Raw genomic sequence first — 23,161 nt, 5'->3', positions numbered from 1 at the left:
GGTAAAAGGAAAGTCAATACCCTCCACTCCCCATACATTAGTAAAGATGACATCAATCCTCCTGACCCTGGTGAATGATGTTATCCTATTATGGATTAGTAAAACATGCATATTAGACGGTGCATAACTGGTACTTATTGAATCGACTCCAAAGGACGAAAGGCTAAGTTGACCTCAGTAGAATTTGAACTCAGAAATACCACTAAGCATTTTGCCCAGCGTGCTTACAATTCTGCCAGCTTGCCACCTTGTATATGCCCCAATGTTAGACTACCTACCTTAGTCAATACACAGTAATTGCTTATAAGCTTTAAGCTTATAAAATATTATTATTATTAAAGAAGTGATTTTAAATTCTCAAGCGCAGGATAATGCTAATAATATAGCCTGAACAGGATAAACTACCCCTATTTTGCAGAAAAAGTGTTGGCAGCCGGCTATGAGACTTGAACTCACACCTCTGTGATTACGCGTCGCAGTGCTCTGAGCCAATTAAGCTAAACTGTCCACACCACAAATTCTTCCGCAAATTTAAGATTTATAGAAATCTTGCTTTAGGAGATGCTATCATACATTAAATTCAAATTACGATGAACATAAACAAAGAAATGAAGTTTGCTTTAGAAGCGTTGAGATGTCTTAAAAAGTTAAAGAAGTGATTTTAAATTCTCAAACGCAGGATAATGCTAATAATATAGACTGAACAGGATAAGCTACCCCTATTATTATTATCATTATTAATATTAGTATTATTAACAGATTGTAAAATTCGGCACCACTTACCAAATAATCGCATATGTATATTAGCAAACTATATTACTATATTTCTACTAAAATGTACTGATTTTGTTTCAATTAATAGTAAAATAATTGTGTTATAATTAATCTTTTTGTTAGCACATTTCCATTAAAATACACACTGTTTTGGTTCCAGTATGAAAAATGGCTAATATTGCCTTCAAACTTTGCTTTTGTTACATTTATTCAAACCCCAAAGAATCCCTCTCAACACATGGCTGTGATGCTCCTCCACTACTCTTCTCATAATCAGAGATTCACATATCACCAGCCACTCAGGGTACATGCTCAACTCATTAAGGTCAAGCAAGTGACATGCAAATCTGTGATACTGAGCAGAATATTTCTGCTTCAGCAACTCAACACTGAATCTGTCTGAAATGTAATGGAAAATAGGTCAATTTTAAAACATTGATGCCCAAGTCACAAAGCAAAGTGTGAAGGGAATAGTAGTCATTTCCTTTCATTTCTAGATAGAAGCAATTAGGAAATAACACTTACTGACCCCACACCCCAAATAAATCAAAATTTTGTGTCAGGGATCGAAGTCAAGCCCTGTTTATGAAATGCTTGGTTCCAGATAGACTGCTTGATTCCCTGTGTTTTATTACAAATGCTTTAAAATCATTGTAGATCACATCTTTTGAAACCAATAAACACACACACACAATATATAACCAACAGGGAACAAATGGAAAGGAGCAGTGTTTGGAGAGAGAGAGAGAGAGGGGGAGAGAGAGGGAGGGATGGTGAGGGAAGCAGAGAAAAGAAAGGAGAAAACAAGAGAGAAAAGATAGATGGAAAAAAAAGGAAAGATAGAAAAATAGTATAGAAAAAGAGAGATTGAGAGTGAGAGAGAGGGAGAGAGAGAGAGATGAAAGCAGAGATGGCTGACTTACAGACAGTAACGGTCAAAGTCTTGGTCAAGTTGTAGGAGATTCCGCCAACCGTGTTGTTAGCCGTACACACATACACCCCACTTGTGTCAGGGTCCAGTTCCATAGTTCTACCCCAAGATATCCTGCTAGTTTGAGATGTCTCTGGGAAGAACTCCCACATGGTTGTGGGGTCAGGGTTGCCGAGTGCTACACACTCAAATGTTGTTTTGGTGCCACGAACCAGTCTCCATTCTGTGACATCTGGAATTAGTCTGATGGCATCAACGGGATCTGAAAGAAAACAGATGATCAAAAGAGAATTTACTGAAACCATTGTATATATATATATATATATACACACACACACAAACTACATACATATATATCCCTCCTTCTACTCATATACCCATCCTAATACAAGGATACACTTCTACATGTACACCTTACCCCTTCTCCTTTTTTAATCCCTTTCCTCACATTGAACCCTATTCCTACTTGGCCACTAACCTTATTGACTTGCTAGAAATAGTGACAAACAAGGACAGACAAATGGATTAAGTCAATTACATCGACCCCAGTGCGTAACTGGTACTTAATTTATCACCCCGAAAGGATGAAAGGCAAAGTCGACCTCGGCGGAATTTGAACTCAGAACGTAGCGGCAGACGAAATACGGCTACGCATTTCGCCCGGCGTGCTAACGTTTCTGCCAGCTCGCCGCCTTGGGCAAGTATATATATATGTGTGTGTGTGTGTTTGTGTTTCTGTGTTTGTCCCCGCAACATCGCTTGACAACCGATTTTGATGTGTTTACGTCCCTGTAACTTAGCGGTTTGGCAAAAGAGACCGATAGAATAAGTACTAGGCTTACAAAGAATAAGTCCTTGAGTCAATTTGCTCGACTAAAAGGTGGTGCTCCAGCATGGCCGCAGTCAAATGACTGAAACAAGTAAAAGAGAGAGAATAGCCATGGACAGCATATTTGATTTGCCCCAGGTTTAAGCACATGATGTTGATAAACCACAAAAATAAGGAAATCCTGATGTCCATCACTCCTGAATGGGACTTGCGGTGAGTTGTCTCACCTGTCTAAGACTGATTTTCAGGTGTTTGAACACCTGGTACTTTGCGAGAGTCATCTCTAACGTGTCAAATCACAGCCAACCGGCAAACTAGTAAAGCATACATTGTGTGTGTGTTTGGTGAGCTGCTTCTAATTTATATTTGAATGTGTGTGTGTGTGTGTGTGTGTGTTTGTTTATTTACATGTTACTCTCCTCCAACTAATTTCATATCCAAAGCGTAATTTAGAAGAAATTCAATTAAGTCAAGAAAATACATTCTACAGTTGTTACGCTTATGTAAACAAATCTTGATGATAATGCCTCGGTATGGCCGCAATCCAATGACTGAAACCAGTAAAAGATTAAGAGTATGATAATAATAGCAACAGAGAAGGAAAGCAGACAACTTACAGTCAACTTCCCAGGTTTGTTTATCTTCCAAAGAACTTGACCCCACTCTACATGTAGCCGTCTTGGTTGTCTTGGTGACTTGAAATGTTAGGCTTGCAGTTTGTGTGAAAATGCACTGATCGACCTGTTTAACTGGTGGGTTTGGTTTAGCACAGGTATTGCCAACACAAAGGTGTAATTCCTGTGCAGGGCTTCCAACGTTACTCTCGCAAGAAACGGTGACATTGTCATTGAGAATTTGATTATCAGAAGGAGCCGTCAGATTGGGAGTTCCAGCTGGACCTGTAGGAAAAAAGAAAAGGGAACAAAAAGGGACATTTAAATGTAATAAATATTGTTAGGGAAGTTAAGGATCATCAACAATTTCAGGGAGTCAACAGATAGTTCTTAATGAAAAGGGCTGACACTCTAACAGGGAGTTCTTAGTTAAAAGGGTTGATTCTGGGGCAGGGAACTGACAAAGAGAGCTATTACTTGACACCACCCACATCTTCTATTCAACCTGAAGGGGTTCACTTGGCAACCATGTAATTTCTGGTTCAGTCCCACTTTGCAGCAATTAAGACAGGAGTCTTCTATGAAATCCATGGTTGGATGAAAGCTTTGAGAATGGATGTGGTTGACGGAAACTGGAAGAAACCTGTTGCATATCTTCATCCGCATTGAACATTTGATGTTGTTTGTTTGCAATGTTCCATGAATATATGTCTGGCCTTTGTACTGTTTGTGGCATGGAAAGAGGTGAAGGTTAATGACAGGAAGAGCATCTTTCTATTTTGCTCATTGTGCTGTTTGTATTCAAATGACAAGGGGAAACTTTGAATAAGAATTGACCCAGACAGGGACAACCCAGCCAACCCATTTTAGCATAGGAAAAAGGATACAAAAACTATGCCAATGATGATGATGCTGACCGCTGACAGCATGAAGCACTCTACTTCAAGACTAAGGGACCACATAGAGTAATCTGGTGGCCAGTAGGGAAACTGTGTTGACTTATGGCTTGTGAGAGTTGTACAAGCCAGGCACAAAGACGAAATACATAACTGATAGCTTCAGTGAAAAATTTAGCATAAGGGTTGGAGTTTGTCAAGGCTCTGTCCTTAATCTTTTAATTATCATAGTCCCACAGAGGAGTTTAAGACTGGTTGCCCATGTGAAGTCCTATATGTTCTCATAGCTGAATCTATATGAGAATTAGAGAAGCAATTCCAGGTATGGAACTGAGAGGTCATAAGGTAAACCTGACAAAGCTTTAGTAAGTAGGAAAGAAGACAGGACTCTGACACCGTCAGCAAATGGTCCTGCTCAACATGCAGAAAAGGTGTAGATGTAAACCCCATGTAAGCTAAGGGCACACAAGAGATGTGGCAGACTAGCAGAGAACTTAAGCTTCATGTGATAAATGCACTGGAGCAGGGAAGTACTACAGACACCAGAAATAGACTCTCTTGAATGCTTGGATGGCTCATTAGAAGTAGTTGATCATCATCATCGTTTAACGTCCGCTTTCCATGCTAGCATGGGTTGGACGGTTTGACTGAGGGCTGGCGAACCAGTCCAGTCCAGTCTTGATCTGGCAGAGTTTCTACAGCTGGATGTCCTTCCTAACACCAATCACTCTGAGAGTGTAGTGGGTGCGTTTACGTCCCACCGGCATGGGAGCCAGTCAGGCGGTACTGGCAACGACCTCACTCGAATCTTTTTACACATGCCAACGGTACAGGTGCCAGTAAGGCGACTTTGGTAACGATCCCACTCGAATGATGCTTCTTACGTGCCACTGGCATGGAAGCCAGTTAGTCGTTCTGGCAACGATCACGCTCAGATGGTGCTCTTAGCACCCTACTAGCAAGGGGCACAAGTGCCAGTAAGGCGAAGCTGGTAACGATCACACTCGAATGGTGCTTTTTATGTGCCACTGGCACGGAAGCTGGTTAGCTGCTCTGTCAAGGATCACTCGTATGGTGCTCGTGCCCCTCATCGAATTTCATTTTGATTTTGATTTCACTTGCCTCAACAGGTCTTCGCAAGCAGAGTTTAGTGTCCAAAGAAGGAAAAGGTACGCACAAGTGGGCTGGTTACGCCCCTGGCATAGGCCACGAGGTTATGGTCCCATTGATGTTTTTTTTTAAACTTGGGAGATTTAATTAGCAAGGGATTGGGTTGCTCTGAGTGCATGGTAGCCTAAGGAAGAATGTGTTGAAAATAGTTGAGGGAGTTTACTGCTGCTGCTGGCAACCAAGGTCTTCTCCCACAGAATGAAGGGCAGATTGTGTGACGGTTGGTTTAGAACTGCAATGCAGCATGGAAGTGAGACAGGGGCCTTGAACACAGCAGGCATGGAAACACAGGAAAGAAATGAAGCAAGTATGCTCCACTGGATGTGTAATGTGAATAAGAAGTTAGTTAGTTAATTTTGGCTCAAAAGCAAATAGCAAGGCCATGTAAGGGGACATGGAGTTGAGTACAGGGTGGTGTTCATGTAAAGAGTTCAGGCCACTTGAGGTCAAGGGAGACTTTGAACAAAGCAGTCGTCGGCATCTTCACCATCTCGTCTGGCAGCTTGTTCCACGGATCCGCAACCCGAACGGAGAAAGCTCCTCTCCTTCGATTGAGATGAAATCATCGCAGGTAGAGCTTTTCGGAATGACCCCACAGCCGACGCTCTGGAGCAGGAGTGAAGAACAGCTCTTTCGAGAGGTTACACTTTCCGCTTATGATGTTGTGGGCGAGAATGAGATCACCACGGCAGCGGCGTTTTTCTAGAAAATAAAGGTCGAGCGTCCTCAGCCTTTCTTCATAAGACAAATTTTTGAGACCATGAACCATGCGGGTAGCCAGCTTCTGGACTCTTTCGAGATGCTGTATGTCTTTGAGAATAATGACATAGTATAAATGTGGCTGGAGAGATCCACAAAGACATGGGATGAAATAGTGAAAGTTGATCTGAGGACCCTAATCCGCATGGAGGAAATGACAAAGGACTGGCTGGTGACATGTGGTCCTTAAGACACTTCCATCGTAGCAAAACTGACTTCTGGAAGCACTATTGCTGTCCATACTACACAGGTGCACCAATGGACACCTCATCCACCATCTCTCCCCCTGCAGTGACCCAGCCTCATTCGTCCTGATACCACACTCTTTTATCCATTAACTAGCAGTGTCGCCCGGCGTTGCTCGGGTTTGTAAGGGAAATAACTATATAAGCATTTTTAGAGAGTTATAGCCAAAAAATAGCAAAAAAAATGCATTAAAAATGGAAAAAAAAATGATGGTAAATTTTTATTTAAATCGTAGACTCATCGTAGACATTTTTAGAGAGTTACTTCCCTTATATAATAGCAAAAAAATGCATTTTAATGCATTTTTTTGCTATTATATAAGGGAAAAAAAATGATGGTAAATTTTTTTTTAAATCGTAGACTCATCGTAGACATTTTTAGAGAGTTACTTCCCTTATATAATAGCAAAAAAATGCATTAAAAATGGAAAAAAAATGATGGTAAATTTTTTTTTAAATCGTAGACTCATCGTAGACATTTTTAGAGAGTTACTTCCCTTATATAATAGCAAAAAAATGCATTAAAAATGGAAAAAAATGATGGTAAATTTTTATTTAAATCGTAGACTCATCGTAGACATTTTTAGAGAGTTATAGCCAAAAAATAGCAAAAAAATGCATTAAAAATGGAAAAAAATGATGGTAAATTTTTTTTTAAATCGTAGACATTTTTAGAAAGTTACTTCCCTTATATAATAGCGAAAAAAATGCATTAAAATGGAAAAAAATGATGGTAAATTATTTTTTAAATCGTAGACTCATCGTAGACGTGCGCTAATACCCAGAAGGGCTCGATATGAATCACGACTATAAGATACCCAGTTTTGGTTAAACTGCACCGCAAAATGTGGGATTAGTTAGGAATCTAAATCGTAGGAGGCAGACGCACAACTTCACTTTTATATATAAAGATATTGTCCTACATGTTACATTCATCTCCTTCACCCCACCCCATTAGACTACCAAATTCTATCCTCATGCCCTACACCTAACTCCCACTCTCCCCACTCTTCTGTAGCCTAACCAAACATCATCTCCCTCCCCCCCGTCTGTCCCACCCGAATCAGCTGAATCTTCATTATTTTACTCCTGTACTGTTCTTTTCTTCCATCCATGACCTCCCCATTCACATATCATTGACAATCATCCCCCCCTGCATTCTCATCCTCCAACCCTACCCAATCTTTATGGGTGTTCTTGCCTCCCCTCCCTACACACTTACAACCCCCACTCACCACTCCTAGTTTCTCTGCCCCACCCCACCCCACTAATACTCACTTCATACCTCGAGAGGCCACCCAAAACACCTCACTCTTTGCAGTTGCTTCTGATACATTTCTCGCTCTCTCTCGCAAATCTGAGTAGCTATGTAGTTCTCCTACAACTAGAACCTACTCTTTCCTACCACCATTCATACCTTAACCCCTACCTGTTAGCATAACCCCCCCACCCCCAACCCTCTTCAGATTTTGTAGGCTTGCAAACTGCATGGCAGACAGACTAGTGCTGGTGGTATGAGAGAAGCACCCGGTATACTCTGTAAAGTGTTTGGTGTTAGGAAGGGCATCTGGCCATGCGAAAGCAGATAGATAAACAGACAGACAGAAAGAGGGAGAAAGGGGGAGTAAAAGTGAAAGTAGATAAAGGTAACTCCTTACCCAGAACATCAAGTGTCTCACTGTTACTCTTCAATGCAGCAGCATTTTCATTCGCCACCTCACACTTGTAATTCCCTCGGTCAGAGCAAGACAAAGAACTGATCGTATACTTATAGTAATACCGGTTGCCTGAACCAGTGACTGAAGTGTTGGGACTACTTGGACGTGAAACAACAGGAGTAAAGGCTTTAGCAATCTGGTTGTCATTATGTATGAAAATAGCATTGTACTGAAGTACTGTGGTGGTGGCATTGCAGAAGAACTGAGCAGAATCACCAATTTTGGCAGAAGAAGAGATGGAGAATGTCACTGCTTGAGATTTCACAACTGGAACATCTGAAATGATAGAAAGACAGAAAGATTAATAAACACAAACGCCTGGCTATATATAGATATACATGTCTGTACATATACAAAAGGATTAACTGAACCATATTTTTTTTTTTTGGATGGTACTGTGATTGGTCCCATTTACTTTGTTGTGACAATCTGTCATGCCAAGCATTCAAGAGGACTTTGAAGATATGGAGTTTTACTCCCAGCACGATGGGGGCACCACCACGCTACCATGTAAGGGCCTACCTTGATGAGATTTTACCAAACTGGAGGATTGGATTAAGAGGTTCAGTAAAATAGCTTCCACATTCACTGGGCCTCACATTTTTAGACTTCTTTTTATGGGGATAATTAAAAGTTTACTGTACAAGTTGACTGGTAACAGTCAACAAGTTGAGGGTTATCGAGAATGTGTACAAATACAGAACAAAATGTTACTTGATGTTTTCAATCAAATCAAATCAAATCAAAATCGATGAACATCAATGGAATTTGTAGTTTTGTGGTACCAGTGCCGGTGGCACATAAGAAAACCATCCGAACGTGGCCGTTCGCCAGCCTCGTCTGGCACCTGTGTCTGTGGCACGTAAAAAAAAAACACCATCTGAGCGTGGCCGTTCACCAGCCTCGTCTGGCAACTGTGTCGGTGGCACATAAAAAACACCATCCGAGTGTGGCCGTTCGCCAGCCTCGTCTGGCACCTGTGTCGGTGGCACATAAAAAACACCATCAGAGCGTGGCCGTTCGCCAGCCTCCTCTGGCACCTGTGTCGGTGGCACATAAAAAACACCATCCGAGCATGGCCGGTCGCCAGCCTTGTCTGGCACCTGTGTCGGTGGCACATAAAAAGCACCCACTACACTCACGGAGTGGTTGGCGTTAGGAAGGTCATCCAGCTGTAGAAACACTGCCAGATCTGACTGGAGCCTGGTGCAGCCTTCTGGCTTCTCAGACCCCGGTTGAATCGTCCAACCCATGCCAGCATGGAAAGCGGACGTTAAACGATGATGATGATGATGAATTCCATGTTATGAGTGGTGCCTGGAATGGTCATCAGTTTGAAAACCAGGGTTTATAAAAGAAATTAAATTCTGTCTGCAGATTCTATTAAATTTGAAATGCATTTAAACAAACAGTATATTATCATTCAATGTGTGCACACAATGTTTGGGAAATCCTGTATATATATATATATATATATACACACACAAACACACATACACACAAACACACATACACACACATGTAGGAGGTATGAGTGTGGTAAAGAGACACATGATTCCCTGTTCAGTCCCACTGCATGACACCTTGAATGAATGTCTTCTATTGAATCCCCAGGCTGACCAAAGCCTCGTTAGTGGAGTTGGTAGATGGAAACTGAAAGAAACCTGTTGTATATGCATATATATGTAGGTTATACCCCCGCCCCTCAAAATGAATATACATATTGGATGATCATAAAATCAGTATTTAATAAAATGAAATAAAAATTAAGTAAGTTATCAGTATTTAAAGTGTGTATACACTTTTTGGGGACACTGATTATGTGTGTATATATACATATGTACTCATACACAAACAGTGGAGGCGCAATGGCCCAGTGGTTAGGGCAGCGGACTCGCGGTCGTAGGATCGCGGTTTCGATTCCCAGACTGGGCGTTGTGAGTGTTTATTGAGCGAAAACACCGAAAGCTCCACGAGGCTCCGGTAGGGATGGTGGTGATCCCTGCTGTACTCTTTCACCACAACTTTCTTTCACTCTTACTTCCTTGTCACTCTCTGTGTCACGCTGAATATCCCCGAGAACTGCGTTAAGGGTACACGTGTCAGTGGAGTGCTCAGCCACTTACACGTTAATTTCTCGAGCAGGCTGTTCCGTTGATCGGATCAACCGGAACCCTCGTCGTCGTAACCGACGGAGTGCTTCCATCCATAAACAAACACATAAATTGTGTGCATGTATGAGTGATTTCATATTCCTCTTGTATCTTGTTGTGCGCTTCCCTCGTTGACGTGGAAACAATGGCTTCACTAATAGCATCGTTTGCTAGCAGTCCACTATGAAAGTGACTCCAGCTGATTGTTGTACGATAGACAGGGAGATTGCTACCTCACCTGGGCACAAGAGGGGGTTGGTGACAAAAAGCTATACTGGCTGTAGAAAACTCTTCCAACATACTCCAGTCTGATCTATGCAAGTATGAAAAAGTAGACCTTAAAACGAAGACCATAAACATATCTACAGTCACCTCTTGTTACCTAGGTGACCAAATAAGTAGTGGTGGAGGATGATCTGTGAGAATAAGAATAGGATGGAAGAAGTTCAGAAAGGTATCACCTCTACTGGCAACAAAAGACCCCTTTCTTAGAGTGAACGGCAGATTGTATGATGCTTGTGTATGAATGGCTATACTCTATTTACAGAGGGCAAGAGTGACAAGTGTGGGCCACATAACCATTTTGTTCAGTAAAATACAGTGAATACACAAAAAATGTCTACCAAAATATTTATTTACCAAAATGTTATGAAAGAAGGTGACATTAGCAATAAGTTAATTATACCACACCCAAAGTGCACATATCTGAATCTCACAAAATAAGCAGCAAAAAAAGGTTGGTGAGATTTGTGAAACTGGTGTTTAGCTTTTAAGATATCACCGATATTTGCTTTGGAATTGCTGCCAACAACCAAGAGAATTGTTTTCAAGTGTTCAGTCAAACTTGATATTCTTCATTTTCTTCACATTCTTCATTTTTGAAAATGTTTGCTGACAGACATAAGTTGTTCCAAACACTGATGCCACATCAGAGGCAAATTTCTTCAACTTTGAAAAGTCATCATCAGGTAAATAGCAATAAAATTCAATAAGTTTTCTTTCTCTGTGCTTCTCTTTCAACAAGTCATTTGCTTGCCTATCAATGAGCACCAACTGTAGTCCGACTGGCATGTCACCAAGGTTACAATCAAATAGATTTTGGAACAGAAGAATGTCGCTCTCAACTTTGTCGGGATCTGAAAATCTCTCCAAAAATTGGTTTGGACATGTGATATGTGTATGAATGAAGGTAGCTGTATGAAGAAATGCTGATTGGTTAAAGTGAATGACACCTGTGGGAAAAGGCAACCCAGGAAGACATGAGATGAAATAGTGAGGACTGATCTCAGGATGTTGGGCCTCACAGAGGAAATGACAACAATGGATTGAGATGTCTGGTGATACGAGGTTCTTGAGAAAACCTACCCACCTCAGCAGAAACAGTTCTGAAAGTGCCAAAGTGCCATGTATTCCACCCACATGTGACATTAATTCGCATACCCCGCTACCCCAATAAACCAAACTACATCTCCTCTTCATGCTTATATTTCCTTCCCCACTCCTGTCCTCCCACCTATATACCCGGGTTTCCCCAGTCACTGCATTCCACCCTTCCTTTACATTCAGGTGAACTCTCTACTCAAGCACCCCAAGCAATCATCTACCAACCCATTCATGTTCACACCCTTGTACCTTGACACATCACCACCATTTCTCTCTTTCTCTCTCTCTCTCTTGTTCAATCTCATCACCCTCTGACTGGGGCAACTCTGTGTCTCCTCGGCAGCAAGACCCCTATTTCTATCCCCCCGTCATACTCCAACCTCTCATCACCTAGCACAAAGCCACCACCATCAATACCACACCCCTCAAACGATCTTTGTCTTGCAAGACACTTGGCAACCTCATTAATGCTGGTGCCACATAACAAGCACCCAGTCCAATCTGTAAAGTGGATCATGTTTGGAAGGGCATCCAGGCATAAAAACCATGCCAAAGCAGACCTCAGTGGCACTAGTGTTACATAGTTTGCTCTGTAAAGTGGTTGGCATTTGGGAGGGTAAGGGCACCCAGCAGTAAAAATGCCAAAGTAGATGTCACCTGTGCTGGTGCCACATAAAAAGCATCCAGCGCACCCTGTAAAGCGGTTGGTGTTAGGAAGGGCATCCAGCTGTAAAAACCAAACCAAAGCAGACAGTGGAACCTGGCACAGTCCTCTGGCTTACCAGTTCCTGTCAAACTGTCTTACTCATACCAGCATGGAAGACAGACATTAAACGATGATGTGTGTGTGGCACTACAAATACTTATGGAGTATGGGGTGGAACTTTTCACTGTGATTATCTGTTTGTGAGCACGCACATCAATATTTTCTTGAATCATAATGAGTAACCTATTTCTTTATTACCCACAAGGGACTAAACACAGAGGGGACAAACAAGGACAGACATAGGTATTAAGTCGATTACATCGACTCCAGTGTGTAACTGGTACTTAATTTATCGACCCCAAAAGGATGAAAAGCAAAGTTGACCTCGGCGGAATTTGAACTCACAACGTAACGCAGACGAAATACCGTTAAGCATTTCGTCCGACGTGCTAACGTTTCTGCCAGCTCGCCGCCTTAATCATAATGAGTAACCACCTACTAACATACCATAAGAGGTTGGTTATATCTTTTGTGGAATTTTCGTCTCAAAACTACTTTAATTACAGGTAAGTTCAGGTAAAATCAAAAACCATATTTGATGGCATAAAAACTTGCCTCAAAAAATCATGCTGGGTCCTATATGCAAAGTTGGGGATTTGATGCACCAAAAACATTTTTTTTCCCCTGAAAATGCATGGTTGAAATCTGGAGTCCATCTAATACGGAAGGTATTTACATTCTGTTTAAATATCACCATCAGTATTGTTTCAGCATCTACCATTCCATACTTGCATAGATCAGACAGACTTTATTAAAGTAGATTTTGCTACAGCCAGATGCTTTCCCTGTTGCTAATCCTTATCTGTTTATAAACAAGTGAATCGAAATTGAACCAATCCTATGACTGGCACCCGGCAGTTGCCAGGACCCCTGGTCTGGTGGTATGTAAAAAGCGCTATCCGAATCGTGGCCGATGCCAGTGTCGCCTTGACTGGCTTCCGTGCCCGTGGCACGTAAAAAGCACCATCCGAATCGTGGCCGATGCCAGTGCCGCCTCGACTGGCTTCCGTGCCGGTGGCACATAAAATGCACCAATCCGACCGTGGCCGTTGCCAGCCTCGCCTGGCACCTGTACAGGTGGCACGTAAAAAGCACCCACTACACTCACAGAGTGGTTGGCGTTAGGAAGGGCATCCAGCTGTAGAAACACTGCTAGATCAGACTGGAGCCTGGTGCAGCCTCCTGGCTTCCCAGACCCCAGTCAAACCGTCCAACCCATGCTAGCATGGAGAACGGACGTTAAACGATGATGATGATGAAACAAGGTGATATTTTCTCCAAATCCAGACAATTTTTAATGGAAGATTGCAAACGAACCAGTTTCAATGATGGTGGCATTTCTCTTTCTCTTTTACTTGTTTCAGTCATTTGACTGCGGCCATGCTGGAGCACCGCCTTTAGTCGAGCAAATCCACCCCAGGACTTATTCTTTGTAAGCCCAGTACTTATTCTATCGGTCTCTTTTGCCAAACCGCTAAGTGATGGGGACGTAAACACACCAGCATCGGTTGTCAAGCAATGCTAGAGGGACAAACACAGACACACAAACACACACACACATATATATATATATACATATATATACGACGGGCTTCTTTCAGTTTCCGTCTACCAAATCCACTCACAAGGCATTGGTCGGCCCGGGGCTATAGCAGAAGACACTTGCCCAAGGTGCCACATTTAGTGCAAAATGTCAAGATAAGGAGACACGAACAGACATACACACACACAAATTAATTTTTACAAGGAAAAAGTTGACTGTAACTTCAAAGTTTTCGCTTGTTTGCCATCATCAATCTTCAAGGGTCAATCTTTTCCTTGTAAAAAGTCAGGGGTTCTCAGCTGAAAAGTATTGAGGAGGGTGAAGAACCCCTTCAGTGATGAATGATGATGAGATTGCAGATAGAAAGTTATCCTCTGAGAGGCACAAGTCTAAGGAAGGTTGTTTATGGAAGACCAGCAGTCGCCCATGCATACCAGTCTCCCTGCTCCATGCCACTGATGTTATCCCAGGGAAAGGAAAAGGGGCCGATACAGCTTGGTACTTGTGACGTCACAATTCATTTCTACAGCTGAGTGAACTGGAGCAACGTGAAATAAAGTGTCTTGCTCAAGAACACAACACAGCCCAGTCTGCAAATCGAACCCACTACCTCATGATTGTGAGTCCAATGCTCTAACCACTGAGCCATGTGCCTTGAGTAGTACTTTAGTTAAACAGTAAATTATTTAGGAGTGGCTGTGTGGTAAGTAGCTTGCTAACCAACCACATGGTTCCGGGTTCAGTCCCACTGCGTGGCACCTTGGGCAAGTGTCTTCTACTATAGCCTCGGGCCGACCAATGCCTTGTGAGTGGATTTGGTAGACGGAAACTGAAAAAAGCCCGTCGTATATATGTATGTATGTGTGTCTGTGTTTGTCCCCCTAGCATTGCTTGACAACCGATGCTGGTGTGTTTATGTCCCCGTCACTTAGCGGTTCGGCAAAAGAGACCGATAGAATAAGTACTGGGCTTACAAAGAATAAGTCCTGGGGTCGAGTTGCTCTACTAAAGGCGGTGCTCCAGCATGGCCGCAGTCAAATGACTGAAACAAGTAAAAGAGTAAACTGACATAAAATAAACACATACACACAACATATATATCACCGGTTAATGTCGATTTACATACTGGCATGGGTTGGACAATTCCAATTTCCTGAACGTACTGGGTGGTTTTTTTACTTGGCACCGGCACCAGTGAGGTCACCAAGTAACTTGCAAGACAACATTGTCAATATTATATACTTATCTGTATTATGACTTTTAAGATATAACCATTCCCCTATTTTACTCTTGTGAATCTCTGAATATCTTTTAAGGTTTTTCACATATTTCATACAAGAGCACTCAATTGACATCCAGTATACCTGGTTTTCAAAGAACTTATCTCATTAACTATTATATATATACTTTTACTTGCTTCAGTAATTTGACTGTGGCCGTGCTGGAGCACTGCCTTAGGTCTTATTTTTTGTAAGCCTAGTACTTATTCTATTAGTCTCTTTTGCTGAACAGCTACGTTATGGAAACATAAACACACCAACATCAGTTGTCGAGTGATGATGCTCGGGACAAACACAGACACACGACGGGGTTCTTTCAGTTTCCATCTACCAAATCCACTCGCAAGGCTTTGGTTGGCCTGAGGCTATAGTAGAAGATACTTGCCCAAGGTGCCACGCAGTGGGACTGAACCTAGAACTATGTGGTTGGGAAGCAAGATTCTTACCACACAGCCACACCTGTGCCTATATATATACTCTTACTCTTTTACTCGTTTCAGTCATTTGACTGCGGCCATGCTGGAGCACCACCTTTAATCGAGCAACTCGACCCCGGGACTTATTCTTTTGTAAGCCCAGTACTTATTCTATCAGTCTCTTTTGCTGAACTGCTAAAAGACGGGGACGTAAACACACCAGCATCGGTTGTCAAGCAATGCTAGGGGGACAAACACAGACACACAAACACGCATATATATACATATATACGACGGACTTCTTTCAGTTTCCGTCTACCAAATCCACTCACAAGGCTTTGGTCGGCCCGAGGCTATAGTAGAAGATACTTGCCCAAGGTGCCACGCAGTGGGACTGAACCCGGAACCATGTGGTTGGTAAACAAGTTACTTACCACACAGCCACTCCTGCGCCTTATATATATGTATATATATATAATATATATATATATATATATATAATATATATATATATATATATATATATATATATATATATGTGAAGGCGCATGGCTCAGTGGTTAGAGCGTCGAGCTTACGATCGTGAGGTTGTGAGCTCGAATCCCGGACCGGGCTGCGTGTTGTGTTCTTGAGCAAGGCACTTTATTTCACGTTGCTCCAGTTCACTCAACTGTAGAAATGAGTTGCGACGTCACAGGTGCCAAGCTGTATCGACCTTTGTCTTTCCCTTGGATAACACTGGTGGCGTGGAGAGGGGAGGCTGGTATGCATGGGCGACTGCTGGTCTTCCATAAACAACCTTGCCCGGACTTGTGTCTAGGAGGGTAACTTTCTAGGTGCAATCCCATGGTCATTCATGACCGAAGGGGGTCTTTACCATATATACATACAAAGAGGGTGGGAGATAAAAGTGGAGGGTTCATCTCAGTTTACAATGATTCAATTTATTAGATTATTAGTCAGTATTATCTCATACTATATTAAAAATCTCCATTATTATGGCAATAATACCTTATTTTTCTTCAATTTATCCTCCTTTCTTTGTTCACATTATATGAAATGATTCATCTGTGTTGAATATTTGAACTTGGAAGATGAGTGACTGGGTCTGGCCTTTGAAAGTTTTGGGAGAAAATTATTTCTGTTTTTGAAAACCAGTTGCTAGTTTCTTTGCATGTCTATAGTCACACACATTGTCACTAAATTTTCCTCTTGACTGGGTTATTATTTTGCATGAAGTACGTACAATAGATACGGGTTTCTGACAGTAGAATGTACTTACTAATAAACAGTTTCGTGAGAGAGATCGCTTGTACCCCAGGGTATGGAGAACTGCTACACACTTGATTCACCATTTGAATAAGCCAAACCCTGACTTCGTGTTTATAAGATGCAATGTGATGTTTGGGGAAGCTTTCTTCTTCTTTTTGGAAAGATAAATAAATCTATGCCTTGCAAGCTTTCAAATCTGTTATGACATGTCATCATTTATAGAACTAGCAGAAACACTGCCCTCTGGGTGGTTTTCTACTAGTCTCTAGATAATATTTGCACTTTTATTCGATCTTTTCGGTTTGAACGGCAGTTTTTAACATAATATCCACGTAACTGGTGGAGGCGCAATGGCCCAGTGGTTAGGGCAGCGGACTCGCGGTCATGGGATCGCGGTTTCGATTCCCAGACCGGGCGTTGTGAGTGTTTATTGAGCGAAAACACCTAAAGCTCCACGATGCTCCGGCAGGGGATGGTGGTGATCCCTGCTGTACTCTTTCACCACAACTTTCTCTCACTCTTTCTTCCTGTTTCTGTTGTACCTGTATTTCAAAGGGCCGGCCTTGTCACTCCCTGTGTCATGCTGAATATCTCCGAGAACTATGGTAAGGGTGCACGTGTCTGTGGAGTGCTCAGCCACTTACACGTTAATTTCACGAGCAGGCTGTTCCGTTGATTCGGATCAACCGGAACCCTCGTCGTCGTAACCGATGGAGTGCTTCCCCCCATCCACGTAACTAAACACTTTTAAACTTCGTATACTGGTAGAATGTGTTTATAAAACATCTTTTGCTCTTGGCTTTATTGAGAAAATTCTATAGTTTGTAAGATATTTGTTGTTTTTCTTCTTCAATTTCTGCAATTTAAACCAATCAATGACGTCTATTGAGGTGAAAACATTCTGTGCCGTATGAATATGTCCCTCGTTTAAGAAACAGATTGGGTTTATTTACATTTCTGAAGAAAAAAATATATCCTTCCCCCCCACCCCTAACCCTAAAACAGATTGAAATGCAATAGATCGATACTAGGGTCATAATTATGGGTGACAATTTCATATGACACCGCAAGAAAAAAACTGCCGTTCAAACCATAAAGATCCCTTTTATTTCCTAAATTATCATTTAATCTTTTCTTGTCTCAGTCACTGGACTGTGGAAAATCTAGGGGACCACTTGAAACAAATCAACCCTAGTACCTATTTAAAGGCTGCTGGTAAAACACTAAGTTAAAATTGTACAAACAAATCTACACCAGTTCTCAAGCAATGGCTGACAAACACATACATACACACACAAACAAATTATAGGCTTCTTTCAGTTTCCATCAACCAAGTCCACTCACAAGGATTTGGTTGGCACATGTGTTATGCAGTAGGACTGAACTTGAAACAATGCCGTTGGGAGGCAAAGTATGTATCACACAGCCCCACCTTTGCCTTTGTGCAATTTTTCTGTTAAGTGACATTTAATTTCCCTATAAATCCTGTATTTATCCAATAGCACTCACTCAAAGACAATGTTACAATTCACGAAGAAATTGATATTGGCAACATAACTTTGCTATGTATAAGTCCTCAGTTCATTGAGTGTGTGTGTATGTGTATATATAGGCGCAGGAGCGGCTGTGTTGTAAGTAGCTTGCTAACCAACCACATGCTTCCGGGTTCAGTCCCACTGCGTAACACCTTGGGCAAGTGTATTCTGCTATAGCCCCGTCCCGACCAATGCCTTGTGAGTGGATTTGGTAGACGGAAACTGAAAGAAGCCTGTCGTATATATATATATATATATGTGTGTGTGTGTGTATGAGTTTGTCCCCCTAGCATTGCTTGACAACCGATGCTGGTGTGTTTACGTCCCCGTCGCTTAGCGGTTCGGCAAAAGAGACCGATTGAATAAGTACTGGGCTTACAAAGAATAAGTTCCGGGGTCGATTTGTTTGACTAAAGGCGGTGCTCCAGCATGGCCGCAGTCAAATGACTGAAACAAATAAAAGAGTAAAAGAGTATATATATATATATATATTATTGTGTTTGGGGACATTACGTTTACTTATTTTCTTTTAAGATTTTCATTGTATTTTGCAACCTCTTCAATAGTTTTGAAGAGGTTGCAAGATTCAATAAAAATCTTAGAGAAAATAAATAAGTAAATGAGTGGAAATTGAACTGGTGAGTGTGTTAAATAATAAGGTACTAAAAAAGACTCTCCCCAGACACAACAAAGTATGCTTCAACACACAAATTCACATAAAGAATCTTGTAAACCAGTGGAGTAGATGAAACAAAGGCGACTGAAGAAGGGGAATTTTCCTTGTTTTGTATGTCCTGTACTCTATTTTTTCGTTGTTTAAGAAAAATGTCCAGTTCCTTGGTTTTGTGTTTATGTTTTCGTTTCTCATTATGTTCGACGTTTTTTTTTGGTGTCCTGTACCCATATATATGCATGTATATATACATGTAGAGGTAGGTACGTACATATATGTAGTATATATGCATATGTTTTATTTATTATATATATATATATATATATATATATATATATATATATATATATATCTATATCTATACAATATGTTACATTACTCGGTAGTCAAGATAAAACTCTGAGTTTCAGATGCCGAAGTGGAAATCCACAACACCATCTCTTCGGTTATCTGGCTATTTAAATAGCCAGATAACCGAAGAGATGGTGTTGTGGATTTCCACTTCGGCATCTGAAACTCAGAGTTTTATCTTGACTACCAAGTAATGTAACATATTGTATAGATAAATTTCCTCTTACATAATATTGAGGTCTCTTTCTTTCTTTTGTTATCTTACCGTTTTATCAATATATATATATATATATAAGACTCAAGAGATTAAAACTATATTCCCTGGAGCGTAGGCAGGAAAGATATGCCATAATATACATCTGGAAGATCCTGGAGGGACGTGTCCTGAACTTTGGCATCGAGAGTTACGCAAATGCCAGAACTGGGCGCCACTGCGTGGTGCCTAGGACTCCAAACTTGCCATCAAGATGTAGGACAAGATTCCGAGGCCCCCAGCTCTTCAATATCCTCCCGAAGAACCTGAGAGACCTGCATGGGGTGGATGCAGATGTCTTTAAAATGAAGCTGGATCTCTTCCTGTCAGGTGTCCCAGATGAACCAACTTCACGGCAGGAGGGGCAGATGAGGGCAGCTACATCGAACTCTCTCATGCACCAAATGGCAGTTGCTAGAAAGCCTTCATGAAGTGAAACCAAGTAGCAACACCAAATGGCAGTGCCCCAGCATGGCCACAGCTCATAAGCTGAAACTAGAATCAATCAATCAATCACGGTGGACTCTACTGTCAATGACCTGCACAAATGATTTGTTTATAATGATAAAATGTGTGCTGTACATTAGTTCATTCACTCCATCAAATTGACACGGGGAAAATTAAAACCACCTTGCTTCTTCAAAAACACCAAAGAAATATGAAAGAACACTGGAATCAACTTAATTTGGAGAAATGTTTCACAGCTGTGTCTATAGAAATCGGAGTCAGGAAGTGTAAAAGAAAAAGGAAAAACAAAGACAGAACATAGTTTCACAGTGAATTAGAGATAACATTCTGATTGAATCATGTAGTTGAAATCTTAATCAATAAAAGAAACTTGAAAACCACATTTTGATAAAAATATATTTAAATTTGAATTTTTAACAAAAACAGAGTCCTTCAGCTGTTGGGTATTCTGGTATTAGTCTTGTGAAACTCTCTCCTTGATAATACCCGACAGAGTGTTGTCACAAGATGTGAGGTCTGGATTTCTGGGAGCCCAATGGAGAGGTGTTGAAAGTTGTTGTGATCCTTGCCCCATTCATCTATCCTGAAAGACCTCATTCAGGTAGTCCCTGACATTGATGGCATAGGGGGGAGGGGCACCATCTTGTTGAAACCTACAATCATTCAAATCCACATTGAACCTTTGGAGCAATGTGGAACAAACCATTCCATTACCATGGCAAGGTAAGAGTGCTGGTTAACAGCCTTCAAAGAAACAGGGTCCTGTTAAGTGCTTACTCGATGTAACAGCCCAAAACATCACATGTGGGGGTGGGGTCAAGTTGTGCTCCAGTTTTTCGTAATAATGCAGCAGCCTTTACAACAACCACCAAAGTACTTCATAAAATGTCACACAGGGCAGGGTGCCACCTCATTTTGTGCCTCAAAAACGATGGTGTTCATATAGACCTTCTCGATGTGCGACAGTGTCAATGAGTGAGTATACTAAAACTTGTAAATGCGTTTGAAAATATTAGATTATTCTTCTAATGTTCTTAACTTTTCGGTAAGGGGGTGACGAAACTTTCGGACCATCCTGTACATATTCAGTTTGATCTTTCAGCTTCCAGTTTGTTTGCAATGCTGTTATCATTTATATCTCACAGCCATTTGCACGAGAAATTTGTCTGCATATCCTCTCCAATTGATGATGATTATCAATTGGCACCTGAATATTCACAGACTGTGGAAGTTAGCTCAGTGTATGGCATTGAAGATAAAGATTCCTTTTTTGAGATACCTTAGCTCAGTGGTTTTCAACCAGGGTTCTGCAAGAAGTTACAAAACTGCTAAAATCGGCAGTAATTTTTAAGTCTCCTGTGCAGATATGTGTGCATAGGACTATTAAATTATTGCACAGGGGTTCCTCGAGCCAGTGGAATGTTTCCTTGAGGTTCCGCTCCAGCAAAAAGTTTGAAAAGCACTGCCTTAGCTAGTCTATCACTATGTACATCTCCGTATATTTGCTTCAATTATTTTGGCCCTATTTTCTCTGATTCAGCTGTCCTTCTCTCCTTTGCTATTAACTGTTCTGTTTTGGTTGCATGTTTTTCCGGATGACATATGTTAATTGAAAAATTCTTAAGTAGAAACAAAGAGTGCAGTGTTTTTATTGTAATGAAATCTTCCTCCTCCTCCTCATTTAGCGTCCACTTTCCATGCTAGCATGGGTTGGACGGTTCAACTGGGGTCTGTGAAGCCAGAAGGCTGCATCAGGCCCAGTCTGATCTGGCAGTGTTTCTACGGCTGGATGCCCTTCCTAACGCCAACCACTCCGTGAGTGTAGTGGGTGCTTTTTACGTGCCACCCGCACAGGTGCCAGGCGGAGCTGGCAAATGGCCACGGACGGATGGTGCTTTTTACGTGCCACCGGGACGGAAATCAATATGATAAATGAAATCAATGTCATCTAAGAATAAATGCAACATCGACGTAGACCCATTATTCAAATAACCTTGGTTTACACATTTGTGTATGACAGAATGAAGCTTGAAATGAAAGATTGTTATGTAATTTTGATGTGATAAATGTAAGGTAAAATTTTTTGCAAATATTCTCAAAGGAAAACTTTGTAATCATTGTTTTTAATGAAGTCATTGGATCTTTTCCTTTTGAACGGCATATGTCAACTATGTCAACACAATTTCTAATTAACTAAACACTTTTAAACTTCGTATACTGGTAGAATGTGTTTATAAAACATAATTTTTTCTTGGCTTTATTGAGAAAATTCTATAGTTTGTAACATATTTCCACTTTAAAATCGAGCATTTCGGCAATTTTAACCAATCGCTCACCTCCATTTGGAGTGAAAAAATTCCGTGCTGTATGAATATGTCCCTCGGAAATAGATTGGGTCTATTTACATTTGTGATGAAAAAAAAGATACCATTCCCCCACCCCTAACCCTAAAACAGATTGAAATGCAATAGATCGATACTAGGGTTATAATTATGGGTGACATTTTCATTTGACACCGCCAGAAAAAAAAAACATTTTCCGTAGCGGTGTCGTATGAAAATGTCACCCATAATTATAACCCTAGTATCGATCTATTGCATTTCAATCTGTTTTAGGGCTAGGGGTGGGGGAATGGTATCTTCTTTTTTCTTCGCAAATGTAAATAAACTCAATCTATTTCTGAGCGACATATTCATACAGCACGGAATTTTTTCACTCCAAATGGAGGTGAGCGATTGGTTAAAATTGCCGAAATGCTCGATTTTAAAGTGGAAATATGTTACAAACTATAGAATTTTCTCAATAAAGCCAAGAAAAAATTATGTTTTATAAACACATTCTACCAGTATACGAAGTTTAAAAGTGTTTAGTTAATTAGAAATTGTGTTGAAAACTGCCGTTCAAAAGGAAAAGATCCAAGTCATTTGGATAGAGGAAAGAGAGGGAAATATATAAAAAAGAAAGAGATAGATAGGCGCAGGAGTGGCTGTGTGGTAAATAGTTTGTTTACCAACCACATGGTTCTGGGTTCAATCCCACTGCGTGGCATCTTGGGCAAGTGTCTTCTGCTATAGCCCAGGGCCGACCAATGCCTTGTGAGTGGATTTGGTAGACGGAAACTGAAAGAAGCCT

The 23,161-nt window shown here is 41.2% G+C and overlaps 1 protein-coding gene across 2 annotated transcripts in view; it reads right to left on the bottom strand.

Annotated features, from left to right (window-relative positions):
- Positions 1–23,161, bottom strand: part of LOC115221682 — a 54,193-nt gene that overhangs the window by 12,691 nt on the left and 18,341 nt on the right. Inside the window, exons 2-5 of one of the 2 annotated variants that reach the window (XM_036510645.1) lie at positions 21,351–21,355; positions 7,877–8,212; positions 3,152–3,433; positions 1,698–1,967 (exon numbers count right to left, since the gene is read on the bottom strand). In XM_036510645.1, the coding sequence (XP_036366538.1) occupies positions 1,698–1,967; positions 3,152–3,433; positions 7,877–8,212; positions 21,351–21,355 (893 nt within the window). The remainder of the gene's footprint in view (positions 1–1,697; positions 1,968–3,151; positions 3,434–7,876; positions 8,213–21,350; positions 21,356–23,161) is intronic. The other variant, XM_029791886.2, reaches the window with a different exon arrangement.

The sequence above is a fragment of the Octopus sinensis genome, linkage group LG18 (assembly GCF_006345805.1).
Source record: "Octopus sinensis linkage group LG18, ASM634580v1, whole genome shotgun sequence".
Lineage (NCBI taxonomy): Eukaryota > Metazoa > Mollusca > Cephalopoda > Octopoda > Octopodidae > Octopus > Octopus sinensis.
Note: the sequence above shows the minus strand (reverse complement) of the source record. Positions and strands in the feature narration are given on the sequence as shown.